We start from the raw sequence: 23273 nt of genomic DNA, 5'->3' as shown, positions 1-23273 counted from the left end.
CAGACAGTTTCACTGAACCGAGACATGTGCATGTTTCAAAAGAAATGCATTTATCCTTCAGGAAAGTTCACGAATTCCTAAAATCCCTTCAAAATAAATTTCTGAATTCATAATTAGCTTCCTTCTTTTCAACCGAGAATTCGTATAGTAGGGATTAACATTTCTCTTTTCAGTTCCATAGCCCTAATTTGTTTTCAAAATACTCTTAAACCGAAAATTTGTATAGTGGGCGATACGAAATTTGAGATGAAGGTACTAATTAGGCGGCTCCAAAGATTAGACACGCCCAAAATGGAAACAAGGATTTTTGGATTTTTGGATTTCAATATTCATATATGATTCTCAAATGGGAAGTAGAGTCGAAAAACTAATATTATGATTTTTATGGAATTCTAAATTATTAACGGTTATTATTTACGGGTAGATATGGTGAGTTAGAGGAGAAACATTTAGTTGAAATTCTGAAAATTACGAATTTTTTTAGATCGGTTATGTTCAAAAACGGGTCAACAGAATTCGAACTCACCAAGAAAAGTGGTGAGTTTTGTTTTTATTTTTGATGGAAATTTTTAACTGTTTCCAGTGTACATAGCCAAACAAACTATTTTTATTTTACAGATTCTCTATGGCAACCGTGCGAGTGCCAAGTTCGTCAATTGGGTTGAAAAGTGTGAGGTGAGAAACTAACTAATGATGGTCATGGAGTCAGTTTGAAGTTATTTGACGTGACCTATATAATTGGAAAGCTGAGAAAACGCTGATTCCAAATATATATTCAGTTTTTGCCCTCGAGGTCCGGTATTCGAGAAAAATGAGGTTGAAGTTCTGGAAAAAAAACAGGCGAAAATCAAAAATGTTTTGCCATCTTCGCATATTTTGAAGTTTTTCTATGTATTTGGAATCAGCATTTTCTAAGCTTTCCAATGATATAGCTCAAGTCCCATATCTCCACACTGACTCCATGGCATTCCCGTAAAAAAAGCAATATTTTTGATAAGATCTTATAAATTTCAAAGATTTTAAGCCCGAAATGGCAATCTTCAGTATTGTAACCGTTGGTAGCTCTGAAAATTGGCCTGAAACTATATATTTCTTCTTAAAGTGACTAAAAATCGGTGAGAAATAGGAAAAATTAACTACTTATTTCACAAAACAGAGCAAACTGGTTGAACTCTTCAACCTTCTGTGTTTTACTGTTGACAGGTTTAAAGATTAGTCTGAAAGAGATCGAAAAAAGCTATGAATAATTTTCTCGACCGCGTGTCACATTGTCAAATAATTTGAGCCAAATTGCAGGTCGAATAACCAGTTGGATACCCAAACAAAGACACCTATCGGGTCGGTACAAATTGGTCGGACACCGTATACACATCCATCTGCACACTTCTATTCGATTTTTGTCTTCTTTGTCCCCTCAATTGCAACGTTGTCATTCTTCAAAGAAGTTTACTTCAAATATATCGAATCAAGAGATAGATACCAACTAACATCTGACTACGTGAGTTGTCTCATTTAATTTAAATATAGTTCTGTGTGGGACATTTTAGAACATATCCAGTTTATTCACCATCGTATTTTTTGTATTGTGTATCGCAACTGTTCTCACATCAGTATTCAACGCGGTGACTCTTATAATGATCAAAAACCTGGTAATCTTGCCTCGAAATCTAGGTCAGTACTTTCAAAGGCTGTGACACACTCAGTTCCAGTCAACGAGTCAATGTTTAATTTTAGACTATCAATACTTCACTGGTCTCCGTTTGCTCTACCGTTGTTTTAATCGTTGGAACAGGAACAACATTTGCCATGAGAAGGGCTGGAAAGAATACACATATTTACGATGTCACACAATCTACACACTTCTTTTCCTTGCTTTTGTGGTCCTCATCATGAAATATCGATGAAAATCAACAAGTAAGTCATTATTCTGAAATCAAAGCTCACGTTTTATGAAATTTGAAGAATGCGGTAGTTTTTTTATGTCAAAAAAGTGAAAATCGTTAAAAGCAAAATCGTCAGACGCCGTTTTGATAGTTGTTTTTCCTTACACTGTGTTTTTGCGATTTCATTATCATTTTACGTCATTAATCGCATACTCTAATTTGAAGTCAGCGTTTTCTAACTAGGGAAGGTCATGGACTCGGTCTGGAGTTATGGGTCGTGACCTATATCATTGGAAAGCTGAGAAAAAGCTGATTCCAAATATATATTCAGTTTTTGCCGTCGAGGTCTGGTATTCAAGAAAAACAAGGTCAAAGTTAGAAAAAATGACAAATTATTGCCTTTTTAATACGCGAAAACTGCAAAAAAGATTTCGCGTGCCAGAAAGGCAATAATTTGTCACTTTTTTCCGAACTTTGACCTTGTTTTTCTTGAATACCAGACCTTGACGGCAAAAACTGAATATATATTTGGAATCAGCTTTTTCTCAGCTTTCCAATGATATAGGTCACGACCCATAACTCCAAACCGAGTCCATGACCTTCTCTAGTAAGATTTCCAATGCTATAAGTCACGTCCCATAACTGCGAACTGACTCAATTCAAAATGCGCTCTAGTGATAAAATATGAGACAAAAAACGGTATCATTAGAGCGCACTTGCATTTCACTACCATAGATTACTTATTGAAGTAATAACACTTTTTACAGGATGACCAAAGATTGGAAGTGGGAACATCGAAATGGGGATCGAAAAATGAGTTGGTGAGTTGGAAAGTGTTATGTAGGCCCTTTGATCTCAAAATCGATGAAATTTTATGAACAGTGGCTGAAATCGGTCTGAGATCGACTATTTGAGCACAAAATTGCTGAAATTTATTGGCATTTTAAAAACTTTTTTAAAAGGCATTTTCTGCTTAATTTCACGGTAGAGATGTCATATATATATTTTTTCAAAATTTGATGCTTTCAAAACGTCCCAAAGCCAATATAGATATGGTGACTCAGAAATACAAAACAATAGAGCGCACTCCTACACGATTCCAAAAGAGCGCACTTGCTACAATTTTTTTTTCAGAATGTTACTGGCAGAAACGATGCGGGTTGTCGGAAAAAGTCTGGAAGTCAATGTAGAAGAGGAGCTCGTAGAAAAATAGTTATGTTGTCACTATTTCTATCAAATAATAAGTCATTCATTCATTTTAATAAAAATTAATAAAAACTGTTGGCTCTATTGGCAAAGAATGGTCCCAACCGCAAAGAATGGTCCCAAAATTTTGGGTGAGACAAGTTTCCGAATTGAATGGTCCCTACCGCAAAGAATGGTCCCAACCGCAAAGAATGGTCCCAAAATATTGGGTGACCCAAATTTCCGAATTACATGGTCCCAACCGCAAAGAATGGTCCCAACTCAAAATTTTAAATTTTTTTGGCTGAAGGTGTGTGGCTGAAAGCGTGGGAGAGGCACTTTTTTGTTACTTAACCATTCTCTTAGGCTTAGGTTTCTTAGAAATTCGGAAAAAAAATGGACAAAAACTATTAATTTGTCAATTTTTGTAGTTTTTGTCAAGTTTTTTTCCGAATTTCTAAGAAACCTAAGCCTAAGAGAATGGTGAAAAGTGGTATCCACAAGAATCACACAGATTTTGTAAACTTTGTTCATCTTTCAGCACACTGATTCAGAGTCCCCAAAAACAATTTTTGAGTGCCCCCCCCCCCCCCCAAATTAACTTAGCGTCCCTTTTTTCGTATCAATTTTGAGGGACCATTCTTTGCGGTTGGGACCATGTAATTCGGAAATTTGGGTCACCCAAAATTTTGAGGGACCATTCTTTGCGGTTGGGACCATTCTTCGCGGTTGGGACCGTTCTTTGCGGTTGGGACCATTCTTTGCCAATTGAGCCAAACAGTTCTTAGTTCCATTAACGTGAGACCCATGAAATTTAAATTTCTAGAATCAGGGGGTCAAGCAGGTTCAAATGAGTATAATCATGCCTATATTCTGAAATTTTCAAAAAAATCTTTCAAAATAAAATTCTGAATATATAATTCAACCGAAAACTCGTATAGTTGGTCTAAATGTTTTCCTTTTCATTTTCCTTTTAATCCCCAAACATCTAATTTGTTTTCAAACTACTTTTAAACCGAAAATTCGTATAGTTGGTGATATGAAATTTGAGATGAAGGTACTAATTAGGCGGCTCCAAAGATTAGACACGCCCAAAACTGGAAACAAGGATTTTTGGATTTTTGGATATCAATATTCATATATGACTCTCAAATGGGAAGTAGAGTCGAAAAACTAATATTATGATTTGATTTTTATGGAATTCTAAATTTTATTACTGGTTATTAGTTACGGGTTAATATGGGTGAGTTAAAGAGTTAATTAGTTAATTAGTTATTTTTAAACTGACTTTTTAGGTCGGTTTTGTTCAAAAACGGGTTGCTGCGTGGAGAGCTGGCTTTACATGTAAGTGTTTTTGGGAGTTTCAGTTCTTTAGTATGGTTAGGCTAAGTCTCTCAATTTCGCACACAATTTTCTTTGGTTTCGGTAGAGCGCGACTGTAAGAAGCGTGCTACTAGTCAAATAAACTGTATTTTTTACAGAAGAACTCGATCGCTTCTGTAAACAACCATGGGAGTGCCAGATCCGTCCATTGGGTTGAAGACTGTGAGGTGAGTAACTAACTAGGGAAGGTCATGGACCTGGAGTTATGGGTCGTGACCTATATCACTTGAATGCTGAAAAAATGCTGATTCCAAATATATATTCAGTTTTTACCCTCGAGGCCTGGTATTCAAGAAAAAGATCAAAGTTTGGAAAAATGACAAATTCCAGGCTTCGAGGGCAAAAACTGAATATATATTTGGAATCAGCATTTTCAAAGCTTTCCAACGATATAGGTCACGACCCATAACTCCAGACCGAGACCATGATTTTCCCTAGTAAGATGCGTTCTTATGATAATATTGGAAACAAAACAATTGTTATCATTAGAGCGCGCTTGCATGGAATAGATGTTTTTTCAAAAGAATATTTTTACAGGATGTCCAAATATCGGAAGTAGCAAGATTAAAATCGGGATCGAAAAAGGAAAAATCTGGAAAAACTGCGCAAAAGAACGTGGTGGTGTCTACGGAGCCGAGCCAAAAAATTTCGAAACCGCAATGTTTCTGCTCCTCCAGGAATTCGTCGCCTGCAACAGTTAGGTCTGTACCGCCGCCAGCCGCCATCGTAAGTTCGAAAAAATGAAAAAGTATATCATGACCGTACTTTTTTAGACGCAACTCCCAGAATCGGATCCGATATAAAATCTTGAGAGGAAAATATGAGCAATGCATGCCTCGATTCATATTCATATTGTATCTATTACTACAAAACATATGAAAACGCTCCTTCTGGAATTGTGCTCACATTTTTGATTTTAATAAAATATATATTGTAGACCTATTTTACTAATTGGATGTGACATATGTTTACACTCAAAAGGAACGCTGGCCGCCTCACGCGTTGCGGTCGCGTCGCGTGCGCATGTACAATAGACGTATACTGTCATCGATCGCGTCACTCTTCCCATGCCACGTTTATTATTTGTTGTTTTTTCCTCTTCATACATTTTTATTGCCATAGTATTGTTCCATAGCAGTTTTCTAGGTTAAATAATATAATTTATTTTTATTTTTTCAGTCATCATGGAATCCGACAGCAAGCGAGCAGTACTAAACGCAATTCCAACAGGATTCCAACCAGAGGACCCATCGAATGACATTTTCGAGACGATTGTCGCCAGAAATAGTATGGGAGAGGCCTTAAACTGTTATCATGTAAGTTTTATATTTAATTTTTTAATTAATTTCTGTTATTTTAGATAACCACAGCTGAAGTCGACCGACGTTCGAATGGAGTGGAGAGGCTCAATAGTTCCAGCTTGGCGACCACTCTGAGAAGGTAGTAATTAATAAATATTAATTATAGATTCAAAAAATTCACCCGGTAGCCTGTAAGCCCATATTTGTCAAGACACAATGAGCCAATTTTTCAATTTTCATCGAAATTGTGAAAATTTTCGATGATTTTTCAGAATTTCTTCTAATTCTGAGTTATAGTCGAAAAAATGACTTCATGGAGAAGAAAATGCGAAAATTTTTGAATTTTAGCTTCTATTATCCGGGCCTTAACAAGTATGCGTATACCCTCTAAATTCCAAATTGAACAGTGCTGGCCTGACTTTTTCGTTCTTGTGTTTCTAGGCCATGGAAAGTTCTTCCCTGTATATAAAGGCTGACCGCACCGAATAAGCGAATCGGACGAGGAAAACTTTTCGTGGCTCAGAAACACAAATTTTCAGATTTCTAGGCCACCGAAATAAATTGGTCCAAAATAAGGATTTGATCGAAAATCTAAATTTTCACAATATTTTCTGAAAATGGGCCTCTAAATTGGGTTTTTGAGAAATATGAAACTTTCAGACGAAAAACCTTTTTTCAATTTTTTTCAAATTTCCAGGTTTTTCTAAAATCAGTGTTATAGTCATCTTTTTCTCACAATTTCCAAAATTTTGAGCTCCATATTGCCCTATTTTGAATCATTTTTGGGGGTGATGGCCTAGAAACCCAAAATTTAGGATTTCTAGGCCACCGAAAAATTTGCTCTAAAATATGGCTAGATGGGGCTCAAAACTTCGAGTATTTAATGGAAAATCTGAATTTTCATTTTTTCTGATAATCGGTCTCTAAATTGGTTTTTGAGAAATCTGAATTTTCAGACAATTTTTTTTCCAAAAACTCATATTTCAGATTTTCCGAAATTTGAAGTAGGGCAATATAGGGCTCAAAATTTCGGGAATTTGATGAAGAATCTGAATTTTCAGAATTGTTTTCATTATTTATGTATAATTTCCAGAACAAAGCAAAAAAATGGTGGGGAGACGATGCGGCGTCAGATGAAGGAGAAAGAGATCCCAGTGAATCTTTACCACCGACAAGAAGTGTTCCCCAACAAGATCATTGCGTTGTCCGAAGCAGAAGCCGTCCATATGGCCAAAGATTTGGAGAAAATAGTGAAAGACGATTATCCAGTGAAAGAGATCGCAAGGGAAGTCGCAAATGAGGTGATGGAGGATGGCTCGGTGGATATTGAACAATTTTTTAATGCGGACGGATTCAAGGAATGCATGGAAGCACTCGGAGGCGTACTGTCTGCAGTGGTACCACCAATCACTGGAATTTGTGCAAAGGCGTCGAAAAATGAGGAATTGAATCTTGGAATGGAGAATTTTTCCCAGGCAACTCATGGATTCGGGATAGTGGTTCAACCGATATGGATGCGGGCGTTGACAGAGATTGGAGAGGGAATTAGTAAGATTGTCAAAGATGAGATAGGGGTGACAGAGGAAGTGGTGAGCACAGAGACACCAAAAATTGCTGAGCAGGCGCCAAAAATTGCGGAGGAGAAGGCAACGAATATCGCAGACGGAGCAGAGGCGGAATCGGAGGAGACTGTGGTGGTGGTTGATTAAGGAAGGATAATTGTGATATTACATTGACACTCGCAGCTATTTTATATATATATATTTCATGAAAAATAAATGTTTATTGGTTTTAAATTTCTCTGAGCAACAGTAGATGAAAATTCAGGCTATTAAGAAAACTAGCATGAAATTTTCCGAAAAAAAGAAAATTAGAATTTAAGAAAAGTACAAAAAAATACAGACTTTAACAGATTTTATATATATATAATATCGGGTATAAAAAGAAGTCGGTGGCCTAGAATCCGTCAGCTAGGCCACCACACTGATCAATCGATTACAGTGACAGACTACACTGACCATGACCAAATTTTGGTTCCAGATATTCCTGAAATCGGTATAAAAATAGTTGAGGCCTAGGATCCAATAGGGTCCGATATTTGGAGTGAGAGGGCAAAGGGAAAGGCCATCTGGAGAAGTTGGAAATCAAAAATTTCATCTAACGACTTTTTTTGGGAAAATAATGATAGATTCGGAATCAGTGAGTTGAGGCCTTTCAGAAAAGTACCCACACGTCATGATTCTGACAACTCTGGGTCTCGCCACGAAAACTATCGTAGCCCGGGTTACTGTAGTTTTTGTGGTGGGAGCACTGAATTAGAAGTTATGAGGACTAGAATTCCAACAAAAAAACCTCACATTAGAGAGTCATATAGAATAGGAATGAAGCTGAAAAATAAGAAAAATATTATTATTTTCAGAAGGGGGTGTGACTGACATTTCAGAGAAGCCAGAGATTAGCTGTCTGGGTCTCTAATGTCCCCTCTCTGTTGTTATTCAGTATCCGTTCTGAAAATTGTTATGAGCAACGGATATGAGACTATTTTTTGTGTTCTATTGGAATAACGGTATACCATAGTTATCACATCAAAGCACCTCTGCATAAATAACAAAATGTTCATGCCTGCGTCTCTATACTCTAGCTGCTATAAGAATTCTAATGTCAGATTCCAAAAACACCCTTATTAAACTAATCTTATATCCGTTCCCCGTTTCTCTCGAAAAACAATTTTCAGAGTGGAAACTGAATAACAACAGAGGCGAACGTCATATGAGAGACGCCGACAGCTAATCTCTGCTTTTTCTGAAATGTCAGTCACACCCCTTTCTGAAAATAATCATATTTTTCATATTTTTCCGCTTCATTCCTATTCTATATGACTCTAATGTGACGTGGGGTCTAAAACTTTCTTCTGATTTTGTTGGAATTCTAGTTTTTATTTTATTTTGATTATGGTTTGGTAAGTTTTATAAGAGTTTTGAAAAAATTCAGACCATTGTCCCACAAAGTAAATTATGTATAAACCGTATAGAACAAAGGTAGACCTTGATTTTTGTAGTTGACAACTTTATATCGAAAAAGTAACTTCTCCCTCAAATCGTCCAGTGCAAAATAGTGTGATTTTTGATCTGTCGTCTTAAAATGACCATAACTCTCTAGGGAGTGTCCGTACAAAAAAGTTGTCAACTACAAAAATGAAGCTCTATTTTTAATCTGTATGATTCATTAAAAATCTATTAGGTGTGACAATCAGAACTACCATGACACACTCTCAAAGTTGGACAATTTCAACTGAAAACGGCCAAAGTTCGTATACTTTTGCACGGCACTGTATAACTTACTGTTCGGAGTTTCACAGGTAGCAATTTCTTTACAAGATCTTCCAATACAAGGGCGCACTCGCTCTACACAGACTTGTGGTGCCTTGCATTCCATTCGAGCGCAACCTGAAATTAAAAATACGTTTATTTTTTGAAACCTTCAAATTCGTACCGTTTGCCTCTATTGGAAGACAAGCCAAAATCGTTCGGCATGGTGGCTTAATACAAGGTCCCGGTCTCTCATCACAAAATGTGCCAGGTGGACAAAATTTGTCAATACAATTGTCTTTAAAATAATATATTCTTATTTGGTGGAAATAATTAAAACTATCATAGACAAAATTTAACTAATTCCGGTAAAATCCATCAGTCTTCGACACAAACTCCTTTCGTGTCAAAAAAACGCTCTCTTCGCAACAATTGTTCACTTTTTGTTGGTTTATTTGTGCAGTTCTCTCTCATCAAGAACGGAAAATATCATTTCGAAAAAAGAGACGGGGGAACTCTGCCCGACCATCAAATAGAACTCGAGTGGTCTAAGACCAATGTGAGTGTTCTCCACCGTGGCAGGGTTACCGATTTTTTAGGACAAGAGAAAAAATTTGGCATGTCTGAAAACTAAGGGGCGGAGCCAACACCCAATTAGGATGTTCCGAGATTTTGAAGAAGATATGGGGGTGGAGCCAAGAGTTTCCAAAAGTTTTCCAAAAATAGACAAGAAACTTGGCATTTGAATCTAATTTTCTTGTCATTCTTACTAGGGAAGCTCTTCAATTTGGAGTTATGGAACGTAATTTATATCATTGAAGAGATGAGAACTCGCTGATTCCAAATATACATTCAGGTTTTACCTTCGAAGCCTGGTATTCGAGAAAAACGAGGTCAAAGTTCTGAAAAATGACAAATTAATTATTAAATTATTCCACACTTTGACGTTGTTTTTCTTGAACATTAGACATCGAGGGCAAAAACTGAATATATATTTGGAATCAGCGTGATTTCAGTTTTTCAATTATATAGACCACATCGCATGTTTCCAAACTGAATTTGTGACCTTCCCTAGTTAGTTCTCGGAGATTTATATATAAAAATTTCAGACCTCTCTCCTTCATCTACCTCAATCGTCATGTCCAATATTTTCTCGGTTCTCTTCCTTCTTTCAATCATCTTCGCCATGTCTACTGATGCGACTCAAGAGCTCTGTGAGCAGAAACGTCTAATTCCCACTGTCCTCTCAATTTGTGGAGCGCCTTGTGGAAATTTTAAGGGTAAGGTATATATTTTTTAAAGCCGGTTTTGTCAAAGTTGTTGTTTCAGCACTACAAAACATGTGTCACGAAAAGAAACTCCTGAGTGATGTTCAAGTCAAGTCGGCGTGCTGCCCTTAGGAGTGGACTCCTCTCTCATTTTGCTTCTAAGCACACAACTTGCTTATATGTTCTCATCTCTGTTTTTTTATCGAGTCGGCCGAAATAAATTCATTACGTTGTTTGTCTTTGAACATGTTTGACATTTATAACATGATTAATAATACACATTTTCATTGGTTATGCACTAGAGAGAAACTGATCATTTCTAACTTCTCGAGAAATCAGAATATTCATGTTCTTGTCTCAAACAAATTTCTAGACTCTCTGTGTCTTTGCCCTACAATTTTTCAATGAAAGAAATTTTGTTTACGGCATGAGGTTATTCTAATGATAAGAACACTATGAAGTTATGTGATGCTAAAACGTTATCATCATGATAATTGAACAGTGTGAGCAGAGTACCTACAACTGACTAGTGATGTCACCAAAATCACTTAATAGGAGTACATATAATTAACTAAGAAAAGCTTGAACAAAAATATTGTACACTACAAAAAGTGCAGAGAGACCTGACATAACTTGGAGCTGGGTCATTCTTAAACTACTAGGAAAGTTTAGTGCGTTTTCTTGCAAGGCCATTGTAATTTTTCCCCTATTTTTTATTCCCTTCTCCCAATCATAAGCTTTGTTCATTCCAGAGAACTCGACTATTCTATGATAGTGTTTCCTTTACAAACCTTTCGTAACAAAAGTTTTTATCTCTCCAAATGACTAGTGAGCGGTGCCCAGGAAAGACTGAAAGAGAAAGAGACATTTTGAGTATGTCTGTTCAAGAGTTCAGAAAGAAGAAAAGGCGGAGCGAGTGGTATAAAAAGGAGAAGGTGATCAGAAATCAGGAAAGGTTTTTGAGTCTTCCTAAATAATCCACTCTCATTTTCAGATCCTCCTCCCTAACTACCTCAATCCTCTTACAACGACGTCCAAAATTGTTGTCTATTTCATCCTTGTGCTTCTAAACATCTCATAATGGTGGCGCTGTCTCTCTGCGGGACCTCATGTGAAAATCCTGTGTGAATAAGTCCAATAAAAATCTTGTGAATAAGTCCAATAATTTAGTTTTAGTTTAAACATTTTAAGAATAAACCGACATTTGTCTTTGTATTTATACACAAAAAAAAAACAATTTTCAGATTGGCAATATACATACATACTATTCATGTTCTAAAACGTTTTAACTAGACAGCTAAAGCGCGGAGGCGGGGGAAATAAAAGTAACAATTACATTTGTCTATTTGAAAACGACAAAAATGTAAAAGTATAGGAGTGTTACGGTATCACTGATTGTCCCACAAAGTAAATTATGTATAAACCATACAGAATAAAGGTAGAACTTCATTTTTGTAGTTGACAACTTTTTTGTACCGACACCAACTAAAAGGGTTATGGTCATGAAAGCTCAAAAATCTCAAAAAAGAGGATTTAAGGGAAAAATTACTTTGTTGATATGTAGCTCTCTATGGAGTGTCCGTACAAACAAGTTGTCAACTACAAAAATGAAGGTCTACCTTTGTTCTATACGGTTTATATATAATTTACTTTGTGGGACAAACAGTGATACAGTAACACCCTCTGGTCATTTTCAACTGGAAAAAGAACAAATTGTATATCTTACTGCACTTAATCACCTTTTTCACGTCAAAACTCCCAGGCTACTTTTTTTCCAGATTGGGTGACTGTTGATTGACAATTGCAGGAGAGTCATGCTCAATAGAGGAATTGGAAAAAATGATGTTTGCATAATTATATAATTAACCTCCTTTACTTCTCAACCGATCCAAATACTGGAGAAAACTTAGAATAAATGTTTTTTGTATTCGAATTTTTTCCCAAGAATAATTGGAAATGTGAGTTAAAATTCGACATCTAAAACCTGAAATCAAGAGTCTGATATCTGGAATCTGACATTTTGGGATCATGAGTTTCATAATTCTCCCAATTATTTCTCCTTTTTCACTGCTTCACTGAAACAAAAACTGTAATTATTTGGTCAGCGTAAGATGGTTAGTGTAGTTTTTGACTGTAATCGGTTGGTGTGGGTAATGGCCTAGTTGTCGGATCCTAGGCCACGATTTCTTCGGACATCGGTTACTGTAGCTCTCGTGGATTCAGGTTCAGATGATATTCGAATTCTGATAAACTGTTACTGATACTTTACAAGGGAAGTCTTTGGAGACGCCACTTTCAAACGACCTATAGATATGGTAGTAAGTATATTCGACTACGGGGAGTCTATTTCTGCAGTCAAAACTTGCTAAATGTCTATGAGAGTCAAGTTATGAGCTTTTAAACTTCTCATACGAATAAGCTTTATCGCGTGGAATTCCAAATCGACAAGTAGTATACGCAAGATATTCTCATTTGTGCGACGTACGAGCACAGGTAAACCGCTGGGGAGCACAAATTGAATCGCGCCGTGGCGTATATACCGCCGATTTGAAATTCCGTGTGAACAATCTTAACCATATGAAAATTTTGAGAGCTTATAACTCGGCTCGCATTGATATTTAGCAGGTTTTGACTGCAGAAATGGACTCCTCGTGGTCGAAAATGCCTATAACCAAATATATAGGTCGTTTGATAGTGGCGTCTCCAAAAACTTCCCTTGTTAATCCGAAAGATGTGCTAAAACCAACTTTATTTTCTTATCTTCCTGTTATGAGTCTCGGTTACAGGTACTCGAAGGTTTCTGGCATTTGCAATGTTTCACTAGCAGTTGTTCCGTCCACATATCTTTCCTTCAATTCTCTCTAATAACCTGAAAATAATCAGACGAGCGGGAGATTAACATTTTATTCAGCGTTATAAAAAAAAGGTGGGATCAAAAAAAAAAGAAACTCAAGGTATTGATAAGTTTCAAAAAAAAATAGATTGATCCGATGAAGATAGATGAGAAGATGAGACGTCGGTTAAGCATCAACTGGACAGCAGATTTTCTTGATCTCCTCATCAGAGACTGTGCGGGTGGAAAGACATGAGTCGAACAGTTCTGAAACAATAATTTTATTTTTTGGAAAAACTGGGAAAAAGTTATAACTTACGCTGGTCGTTCGAGCATGAAGCTCCACAAACGCTCATTGCTTGCATAACGATTCTGTGGGCGCATCTCTGAGTGGCTGAGCGGGTGGTGGTTGGAGTGACTGGGTGGGGGGATGATTCCGTCGAATTGTCCGAAGCTGACAAGGAAGGCGAAGGGCAGCACTCTGTAGAGTTCGTCTCGGCCGTTGCCATCCAGATGACACAAGAGTAGACGAGGACAGCCAGCAAGATCTTGGAGCCGTGAGAGACCATCTTCCAAGGTTTGGGATCGGAGAAGGATTCCGTGGAGAGGGGTGGGAGGGGTGATTCCAAGATTTCTTGGAGACGGGGGACGGATGTGAAGAACAGAGCTTCCAACTCTCCTTTTATACTGAGATTTTCAGCCGGGCCGATTGGTGGACACGCCCACTTTTATTCTCTCCGCCCATTTTTCTAGAATCTTCTGATTAGGATACACACGGATGGATTTTGGAGATGTGCCGAAGAATCTGTGAAATGTCATGACGGTTTTGTTATCTCCGCCCATTTTTCTAGAATTTTTCTATGATCCGCTGACTTCAGATTAGAATACGCACGGATGACTTTTGTTCTGAAAGGATTCTAGGAATGTCATGGCTGAAAATCAGGTAGATTAGATGAGACATCGAATACAAGGACTACAGAATACAATACTAACAAGATTATGTTAACAAGATTAAAAATGGCTGCTGAATACCTGAATTTTGGTTTCAGCACATCACGAGGATTTCAGATTATCTATGAGACATCAGTTTTCAAGAATCAAGAATCATCTGACTCTCTCTGAATACACTGTGTCGCTACAGTAACCGAAAGGATGTTCTGCCCTAAAAAGGAGCCGTGGCCTAGGATCCGTTAACTAGGTCATCATGCTGACCAACCGGTTACAGTGACCAACTACACTGATCATTTCACACTGACCAAATTAATACAGTGACCAAAATTCCAAAATTCTTGAAGTCGGTATAAAAATAAGTCACTGGCCTAGAATCCGTCAACTCGGCCTTCGTGGAATCGCACCTGAAGTCGACACAACTGAAAAAAGTGCTACCGTAATAAGTTGTGACTGAGAAATTTGAATTTAATTGAATTTTTCGATTTTCATTATCAATTTTAACCGATTGTACCGAAAAACCAGAAAATCACTAGAAAATCTGAAAGTTCAATTCGAATATGCGGTAGTTTCAGCTGTGTCGACGTCAGGTGCGATTCCATGATGACCGAGTTGACGGATCCTTGGCCAGCTTCTTTTTTATACCGATTTCAATAGCACTATTCTGTGGAATGTTCCAATATTTGGATATTGATACTGTAGCCGATTTGCTTCTTGATCTCCATTATCAGTTACCGTAAATACTGTATTATAACGGCACCTGTAATAGAACGGCACCTGTATTATAACGGCACCCCATCTCTACTCAGAATTCATAAAAATGTTTATCAGGGGGTTTTTTCTCAGTTCTGATTAGAAGCAACGTGTTTGGTCACTTCTAGATCAGCAAATAGAACATCCAAAAAAGTTTTTTCGTTCAATTTTAATGAGTTTCTGAAACCACAAAATTTCTCTCGGAGGCAGTTGAAAAATATAACGGTATGCCGTTATAATACAGTATTTACGGTAAATGTGATGTGTCGAATCTCCGCCGTGACTTTTCCTATTTTCAGATTTTTTGTTTATCGGAGCGTATAATCTCTTGGTCATTGGCAGGTATCATTAGATACAATGGTTTAATCTCTTGGTTTATCTGAAATTTGTAATTTGTGTCCGGAAGTAGAATATCAAAGTGATCTGTCAAGGTTCGAACAACAATAACTGATGAAATGGCAGTAATTCTTACTGTAGAACCCTTTCTTGAAATTTGAGAAGTTTCTGGAAACTATGAATCATAAAGTTTAAGTAAAATCTCTATACCTGTACCTGGACTCATGAAACAGACATGAATTGCAGACTACTGTAGTCTTAATCAGATGAAGACACAAACTAAGGCAAAAACTCTAATATGCAAGATTTTTAGTCAGAAACTTTATGGTCAGAAGAATTTGATGATTCATACTGGTTTGCAGATGTTTTCTTTAGTTGCCAATGTTGCTAATAAATTTAAAATAAAGAAGAGTGCAGATTTATGTACCATAAAACCTGTATTAACATTCGATTAATAGGAATTACAGATTTCAACAAATTTGGTCCACTAATATGTATGGATGTCTGTGTGTCACTCCGGATGTCCAGATTTCCGTGTCACATTATCTTCTCGTGATGTTTAGGATGTATAGAAGTGATTTTGGGATAACTTTTACTTAGAAACTATAGAGATGAACGTTGCGATATTCGTTTTTGCGGGGGATTTTAATAATTTTGTAGTTGACGACATTTCAAGTAGAAAAATGATTACTTTTTGTTTTATTTTGAAACTTATAATTTGTAAAAACGAGTATCGATCCCACAGCAAAAATATAAATAGCCACTGAGGCGTTGCTATGGACACGTGTAATTTCACAAATCCCTTCAAAGCAAAAGAAGGAGGAATAAGAAGTGCACATGACCAAACATTTGTACTTATAAGAGGGCAGGTGCTCCGAGGATTTGGCTCATTTGCACTAACAAGCAGCTGCGATTTTATATTTCTTTTGGGTTTCTCTAGTTTTTACATTTAGGGAATGGGTGAATGGCATTGTGCATTGGTTAAGAAAAATTTGAGAGGTTTTTTCAGTATTTTCATGTCACTTTACTGTTCAAAACTCTATTAGGACGGGACTCTTCCTTGTCTAATACCGTTTAACTTCATTACTGCTCAAATTATTTTCGAACCTTGACAGATAACTTTGATATTCTACTTCCGGACAAAAAACTACGATTTCAAGACATTCTCTATCTGCCCACGACTTTTCAATAGAATACACGCATCGATGAATTCTGAAAGTCTGAAAATATGTAGTGAAAGTCACAAAAATGAACCAGATCACCTACAGATTGGAGTGTGACAGAAATTATGACTGACAGGACTGGAGTTGTCTGAAAATAAAATTTTGAATCATCAGGATAGATATGTGAGTAATGGTTGAAACTTCTTGAGTAGGAAAAGTAAAAAGCTCACTTGTGTAGTTTTTTCGATTTTCGAGCCATTCTCTTCACCATTTTTTATGTTAACTATTATTATTTATTTATTCCCCAGAAATACTTTTTTTAAACTATTGAATTCAAATTTCCCCGGTTCAAAATATTACGGTGGCACTCATTTCGTTTCAACTGGCGCCATTTCAGTAGATGGCCAAGTTAACGGATGCTAGGTCAGCGATTTCTTTTTTGTACCGATTTCAATAATACTATTCTGTTAAATGTTCCAATATTTGGATATTGATACTGTAACTGTTCTGCTTCTTGATCTCCATTATCAGTTCAATGTGGTGTGTCGAATCTCCTTCGTGACTTTTCCTATTTTCAGATTTTTTGTTTATCGGAGCGTATAATCTCTTGGTCATTGGCAGGTATCATTAGATACAATGGTTTAATCTCTTGGTTTATCTGAAATTCGTAGTTTTGTATCCGGAAGTAGAATATCGAAGTGATCTGTCAAGGTTCGAACAACAATGAAATGACAGTAATTCTTAGTTTGGAATCCTCTTTGAGAAGTTTCTGGAAATAATTAATCATAAAGTTTGAGCAAAATCTTTTTACAGTTCTTAATACCTGGAGTACTATAGTTTTATTAAAGGAGGTGAGAACTCAAAAAAATTGTGATCAAAATTGTGATTGAGAAGCACCCACGTTTATCACAGCCCCGAGTGGGCGACTGCGTTCTCGGCCGTGTAACTCAGCCGGTTGCGGTTTTGTACCCATGCGCGGTCGGTCATGTGTTCGAGTCCCACAAAGTAATCACTTACCGAATTTGGAGCCAACATTTTTTAAGAGTTCTCACCTCCTTTAAGATTATTTTCTTATTCAGTTACATATTAGGGTATAAACTCTAATATGTTAGATTTCTAGTCAAAAACTCTACGGACAGAAGAAATTGATAATTCATTTGATAGTTTTCAGACTTCTTTCTTTAGTTGACAATTTTGTTATTATGAATATCGATTTATATACCGTAAAACCTCGACAAGTCCCTCTACTGTTCAAAAATCTTTTAGAAAGGGTCTAGTACCGTTTTACAGTTGTTTTATGTTAATTCATTTATTTACCAGGGTTCGAAAATAGTAAACATAAAGTGAGTTCTATCAGTTTCCTTTTTTGCATTTTCATCCAGGTAGTACCGGGGAAGCCGTTTCCTCTTATCATTTCCTTAATATCGTCTTCCCACCTTCGGACTGGTCAACCACGAGCATGCTTTGAATCCAGTGGACACCATTCTGAAATCTTCACTTTTCGACATCCGATTTCAATACTGTTCAGATGAATTCATGTTGTTCGAACCTTGACAGATCACTTCGATGTTCTACTTCCGGACACAAAACTACGAGTTTCAGATAAACCAAGAGATTAAACCATCGTATCTAATGATACCTGCCAATGACCAAGAGATTATACGCTTCGACAAACAAAAAATCTGAAAATAGGAAAAAGTCACGATGCCTACGACTTTTCAGTAGAATACACGCATCGATGAATTCTGAAAATCTGAAAATGAGTAGTGAAAGTCACAAGACGTTAACAGATCACCTACAGACTAGAGTTTGTGACAGAAAATGTGACTAACAAGACTAAAGTTTTCTGAAATTTAAGATATATCAGGATCCTTGAAACGTGTTCATCACAATTTAAAACAAACTTCTTGAGTTCGAGAAGTAAAAAGATCTGAAAACAATAAATCACAACAATCATAAAAAACACTCATTATTTAATCTGTCTAGAAATCTGAAAACAGAGCGCACGTATAACATAACCCTAACAAGAACAAGGTTGTCTGAAAATATCTTTTTCTTCTGAATCATCCTTCAGAATTTCGTCTGGAAATTGGTTGACTAGAAACACTGAAATAACATTAAAATCTAGTATAATCAATTTTAATTAGATTGAATTTTTTGAAAAAAACTGTAAGTTTTATGTTTTAGATAATTATTTTCAATTCAGATGTATAACTTTGACAGATCAATTTAATATTCTACTTCCAAAGCCAAAACTACAAATTTCAGACAAAACCAAAAAATCAGGACATTGTATTTAAGCTGTACCTGGTTTTGCAAATAATATTTTGCTTCGTCATGATAAAAATCTAAAATCTAAACGTTAGATTTGAAATCCAATAAAAATTAAACAACTTCACATGTTATTAGCTTGCCGGTAATTAGAACTGTTAAACTATTGTAATTTCGGCCTGGATTTAAAAAGAAATTCGGTCCGGAAAAGGTTTTGAAGGTTTTTTTTTCATTCCATGTTTTGGTCAGAGCATGAGATTTCTGTAGTGAATTTCTAGAAAATCTAAAAAATTTATCACATGTTTAGTCATAATCATTCATACCTGGCACCTCAGTAAAACTTTTCATGCATGTTCTAATCAGAAGTTGTTTTTTTTGTTCAGAAGCATTTTTTCCTAGTTTGTAGGCGTCTATTTGTTTAAAATTCAAAAGTCTATGAGATTCTTGATCACTTGATAGATCTCGTGACTTTTTTCTGATTTTCAGATTTAAGTGTTTGTCGAAGTGTACAATTTACTACAATTTACTGAAAAGTCGTAGACAGAGGGTTTGAATTCTTGGTTTATCTGAAATTCGTGGTTATAAGTATAATCTAATAGTAAGTGATCAAGGTTCAAACAACAAAGTGGCATCTGAACAATAGTAATATGCTATGAAAAGAGTATAACACATTGCAGAATAGAGACGTTGACATTCAAGTTCCAGATATTCTACAGATTAGAGTTTATGCCATTATAAGACAATAGTTGTCTGGAATTCAAGTATATATCTAGAATACAGTCATTGAAAAATTTTCCAGCTTTTAGAATTCTTTTTTTTTTTGCAAATTCTAGGAACAAGTATTAGAATACCTACATATCACATGAGGTTGTCTACCTGGGGACATCTCTAAGATTATTCATGCGTGCTCTGTTCAGGTACTAAAAAAAAATTTGACTAGATCTGTCAAAGACTGCACGTACATAATAAAGCGACATAAAATGTATTCTTTCAAAATGTGGACTTACAACATAACACAAGACTGACATCATAGTTATAACTGCATACATATAAACAAAATAAACACCACGATGGTGTCTGATTAAAATTTCCGCTTTTTTGTGTCATTTGGATGAAAGTGACAAGAACATGAAGAGTGTTCAGTTCACCGAACACTCTTCATGTAGTGTTTCAGTTCACCGATTCGTATTGTATTTTTGTAACTTTTTTCCATTATTTTAGGTTCAAAATATCTTATTATCCCCATGTATGATCTTCCAAACTGATCCCTCTTCTTGATTTTGCTGACACAGAAACCACTAGAAGTAAACTTTTTTCTTCCAACTGACTTGTTTTCTCACGTTTCGTACGTCAATCCTGGAGACTTTTGGTAAAAAGTCAAGTGATCAACCGTGGGAAATTAGAACACTAGATTGGAAATACACGTACAACACAAAAAAATTGAAAAATATGAAAAACGTTAATTTCTGTTAGTCATTTTTGCACTACGAAGCCACAAAAACCGAATAACTTTTTTCACAAGATCGTTCACCAAAAACAAAATACAGATTTGAAAAAAGCACAAAATTTCAGTTCTAGCGATGTATATCTCGACCTGTAACTCCCACTCGACACGGGATCCTTCCATAATGACTCTCATAATTCCCACTGTCCAAAAAACCTGAAAATTGAACTCTAATTATTAACTTTATTTTCCACAATTTAAATCATCCCAAGTATTCATAGATTGGTTCATTGAAAATAAGAACAGAAAAGATTCCCAAACTATTAGATGCAATCTCGATTCATGTGAGAATGTGAAAATGACAGCTTTAAATTAAAAATGCGTATACATGTACAAAATGATGTTTCTGTTCCAAAAATAGTTGTTAGTTGCAAAAAGAAGAAATGTTGCAGTAGAATAGAAGAATCTCGTTAGACTAATGTCAAATGCATATTTGTATGCTTGACTTCTCAAAGAAGGTATTCATGCAGAACACGAGACATTTCCTGACAAATCTTAATCTTCTAAGGATTATCATAATCCTGATATCAGCATTCTTAATAAGCTTTTTGCCCAATGTCTCAATTTTCCTGGAATAAGATTTCCTGCAGTAATCCCCGATTTTCCAGAAATTGTTGCATTCTTTCAAATTCGTATCTTGAATCTGATATTAAACGACTTCCAGAATACATAATCCTTCTTAAATGGTTTTTTGTCCAATGTCTCAATTTTACAGGATTTAGGTGTCTTTCAGTAATCCCCCTGCAAATTTTCAGTTTCAAATTCCCCGATTTTCCTGAACCTCTAATTCTGGTCTGTCTAGAATGTGAATCTTTGTATACGAAGCGAGGAAAGATTTGACGAGTCTGAAAATCTGAAAATCTGGAAACCCAAGAGTCTGAAAGCCCGAGAGCTTGAAAAATCTCCAAATTTTCCTTTTCCTGGTATGAGAAAACGGGCTGGGCAACAATTATTTATTTTTGACGGTTCTTAAGCAAAAATAAATAGAAAAACTGTTTCAAAGCTTTGAAAATAAAATGAGGAAAAGACAGAGTGACTCATTGGGAAAGTGTAGAGATATAGAGTGACAAAATGTGTATTGGAAACTGGGAAAGGGGGGGGGAGAGGGGGAGAGGGTACCGAACCAAGGAGCCAGAAGACGAGCAAAATTTCAGGAGAAGCAATTATTGGGCTGGGCAGCAGAAGTCCATGATTTCCGTCTCTGTCAGTGGCTGTTTGTTCATGCAAGCGGCGACGATTTCTGTAAGATGGATATAATAAGTTTTATTTAAGAGTTTCAAGGATTTATCACTTACCTTTGTGATTTTCACAAGATGCACTGCCACATGCGGCCATGATATTTGTGGCAATTAGGCGTCCACAATAGCGGTCACGGCGAGAACCAGCGGCATCAGCGACCATTCCGATGGCCAGAAGAACGAAGAGAAGAGTGAAAATTCTTGAGAAGATGAGCATCCTGAGCAGTTTGAGCTGAAGACTTGAGGTCGGGAGCGGACGAGAGGTAGACTTGTGATTTGACGAGACGTGATTTTTAATGAATTCTTGGCGCCTTTTATACAGATCAAAGTCTGTGGGCGCTGGCGCCGCCCCTGTCGTCGTCGGCTCAGCGCCTAGACACCTCCCCTTGAGCCCGTTGGCTCGGCGCCTAGGCGCCGCCCCATCCTCCGGCCAAAAGTCTCCGCGACCAAAAACTAGGATTAAAACACACACACATTGAGAAATAAGAAGAATTCTGAGAACTGAGATGAGAGCAGGTGATCTTAATATGGTGTTGATGTTTCAATTAAATGCATGGAATGCGATTTTCTGGGAAAAATGAATTGAAGATGAGATTTTGAGACCTAAAATCGCTCGAATGGATCAAAAACCTGAAGCAGACATACTTTTTGTGCCACAATTATACATTTTCCAGCGTTTCATGGTAGTTTACAGAATTCTTTCACTCTTTTTGCTGCAACTTTTGGAGTTCTTTTCCAGATATATTAGCATGTATATATATTGCAGATACACAGAAAAATGGGTCAAAGTATGAATGACACTAGAAACTGGGACTAGACAAGTTCCCAAAAGCTCAAAGGGTGACAGACATTCAATTTTCGAAATCGCCGGAAGTGTGGGCGTCGGATACAGACATAATTACCCAACATGTTTTAAAATCGATGTCCCAGGATGTTGTTTTATGACCAAAGTACATTACTGCCAGCCAGCAGCGCCAGGTGATGTCAATACAGGGAAAAAATTTCAATTTCAATTTCAATATGATCATGTTATATCTTTATATAATTCGTGTTAACTTTATGAAATCATATTGACTTGACTTCTAGTCAATTATACATATTTATTCCTGTTTAGAATGATGGCATCGGATTGACATTTTCTGATTTTATATGATACATTTTTATTGTATCTCTACATAGTCACATAGTTGATAAATATCTGAAAAAGGTATTGGGGATGAAATCATAGCTCCAATTATATGTGATTTTCTGAACATCAATCCCAGACACATCACTAACAGACTATCCAAATTTTTTGCAGAAACATGAGATAATTTGTTAATAGTTGTCACATTCAGAAAAGAAAACGACATGAATAGAAATGAAAATGGGTTTGTATTGTTTTTTGTAGAATGTCCCTAAAAAAACGACGACGTACATACAGTACTACTCATTACATTTTTCTGAAACTCCATGATTCTTGATCTCCTTCTACTATTCATCTGAAAATCTCTTAGAAGCAAGACCATAGACGGATTATATTTGATTTTCTGAACGTTGGTTCTATAATCCTGACAAATCTGAAAATCGGCACATCACCAACAGATTATCCAATTAGATTTATACTTTGGTATTGTAATCCATTTTCGAATATGTTGTAGCAGAAACATGATATAATTTAGTTATAATTGTCACTTTCAGAAGAAACGTCATCTTGGATCAATAAGGCATGGATAATGTTTGGTGCAATCCGATCCAAGTCAGGCGATCCTACATCTACAGTAGCTATAGGATCCACCATTGAAGTTGTAGGATCGGGTTACTGTAGCTATAGGATTTACCCAATTCTATATCTTCGATCATTTAGCTACCGTAACCCGATCCTATAACTTCAAATTTGGATCTTATAGCTACAGTACC

General features: G+C 36.4%; 5 protein-coding genes across 5 annotated transcripts; 3 read left to right on the top strand and 2 right to left on the bottom strand.

Moving 5' to 3' along the window:
- Nucleotides 1–625: 625 nt before the first annotated feature.
- GCK72_011687 (uncharacterized protein) lies at nt 626–5254 on the top strand (the record flags this gene model as incomplete). The annotated part of the gene is made up of 7 exons (XM_053728620.1): nt 626–675; nt 1297–1498; nt 1548–1649; nt 2651–2704; nt 4550–4618; nt 4989–5177; nt 5225–5254. The coding sequence occupies 7 exons, from the start codon at nt 626–628 to the stop codon at nt 5252–5254; spliced, it is 696 nt and encodes a 231-aa protein (XP_053588197.1).
- Nucleotides 5255–5635: 381 nt separating this feature from the next.
- On the top strand, nt 5636–7461 carry GCK72_011686 (uncharacterized protein; the record flags this gene model as incomplete). Its single annotated transcript, XM_003094527.2, has 3 exons — nt 5636–5767; nt 5812–5891; nt 6846–7461. 3 exons carry the CDS (start codon nt 5636–5638, stop codon nt 7459–7461), a joined length of 828 nt encoding a protein of 275 aa, XP_003094575.2.
- A 2737-nt stretch (nt 7462–10198) lies between these two features.
- GCK72_011685 (uncharacterized protein) lies at nt 10199–10460 on the top strand (the record flags this gene model as incomplete). The annotated part of the gene is made up of 2 exons (XM_003094532.2): nt 10199–10340; nt 10390–10460. 2 exons carry the CDS (start codon nt 10199–10201, stop codon nt 10458–10460), a joined length of 213 nt encoding a protein of 70 aa, XP_003094580.2.
- A 2888-nt stretch (nt 10461–13348) lies between these two features.
- On the bottom strand, nt 13349–13730 carry GCK72_011684 (uncharacterized protein; the record flags this gene model as incomplete). The annotated part of the gene is made up of 2 exons (XM_003094533.2): nt 13349–13428; nt 13481–13730. The coding sequence occupies 2 exons, from the start codon at nt 13728–13730 to the stop codon at nt 13349–13351; spliced, it is 330 nt and encodes a 109-aa protein (XP_003094581.2).
- A 7569-nt stretch (nt 13731–21299) lies between these two features.
- On the bottom strand, nt 21300–21591 carry GCK72_011683 (uncharacterized protein; the record flags this gene model as incomplete). The annotated part of the gene is made up of 2 exons (XM_003094518.1): nt 21300–21376; nt 21432–21591. 2 exons carry the CDS (start codon nt 21589–21591, stop codon nt 21300–21302), a joined length of 237 nt encoding a protein of 78 aa, XP_003094566.1.
- Nucleotides 21592–23273: the final 1682 nt, after the last annotated feature.

This window comes from Caenorhabditis remanei, chromosome III (genome assembly GCF_010183535.1).
Source record: "Caenorhabditis remanei strain PX506 chromosome III, whole genome shotgun sequence".
NCBI classification, from domain to species: domain Eukaryota; kingdom Metazoa; phylum Nematoda; class Chromadorea; order Rhabditida; family Rhabditidae; genus Caenorhabditis; species Caenorhabditis remanei.
The sequence above is the reverse complement of the archived record's forward strand: the minus strand, read 5'-3'. Positions and strand labels throughout refer to the sequence as shown.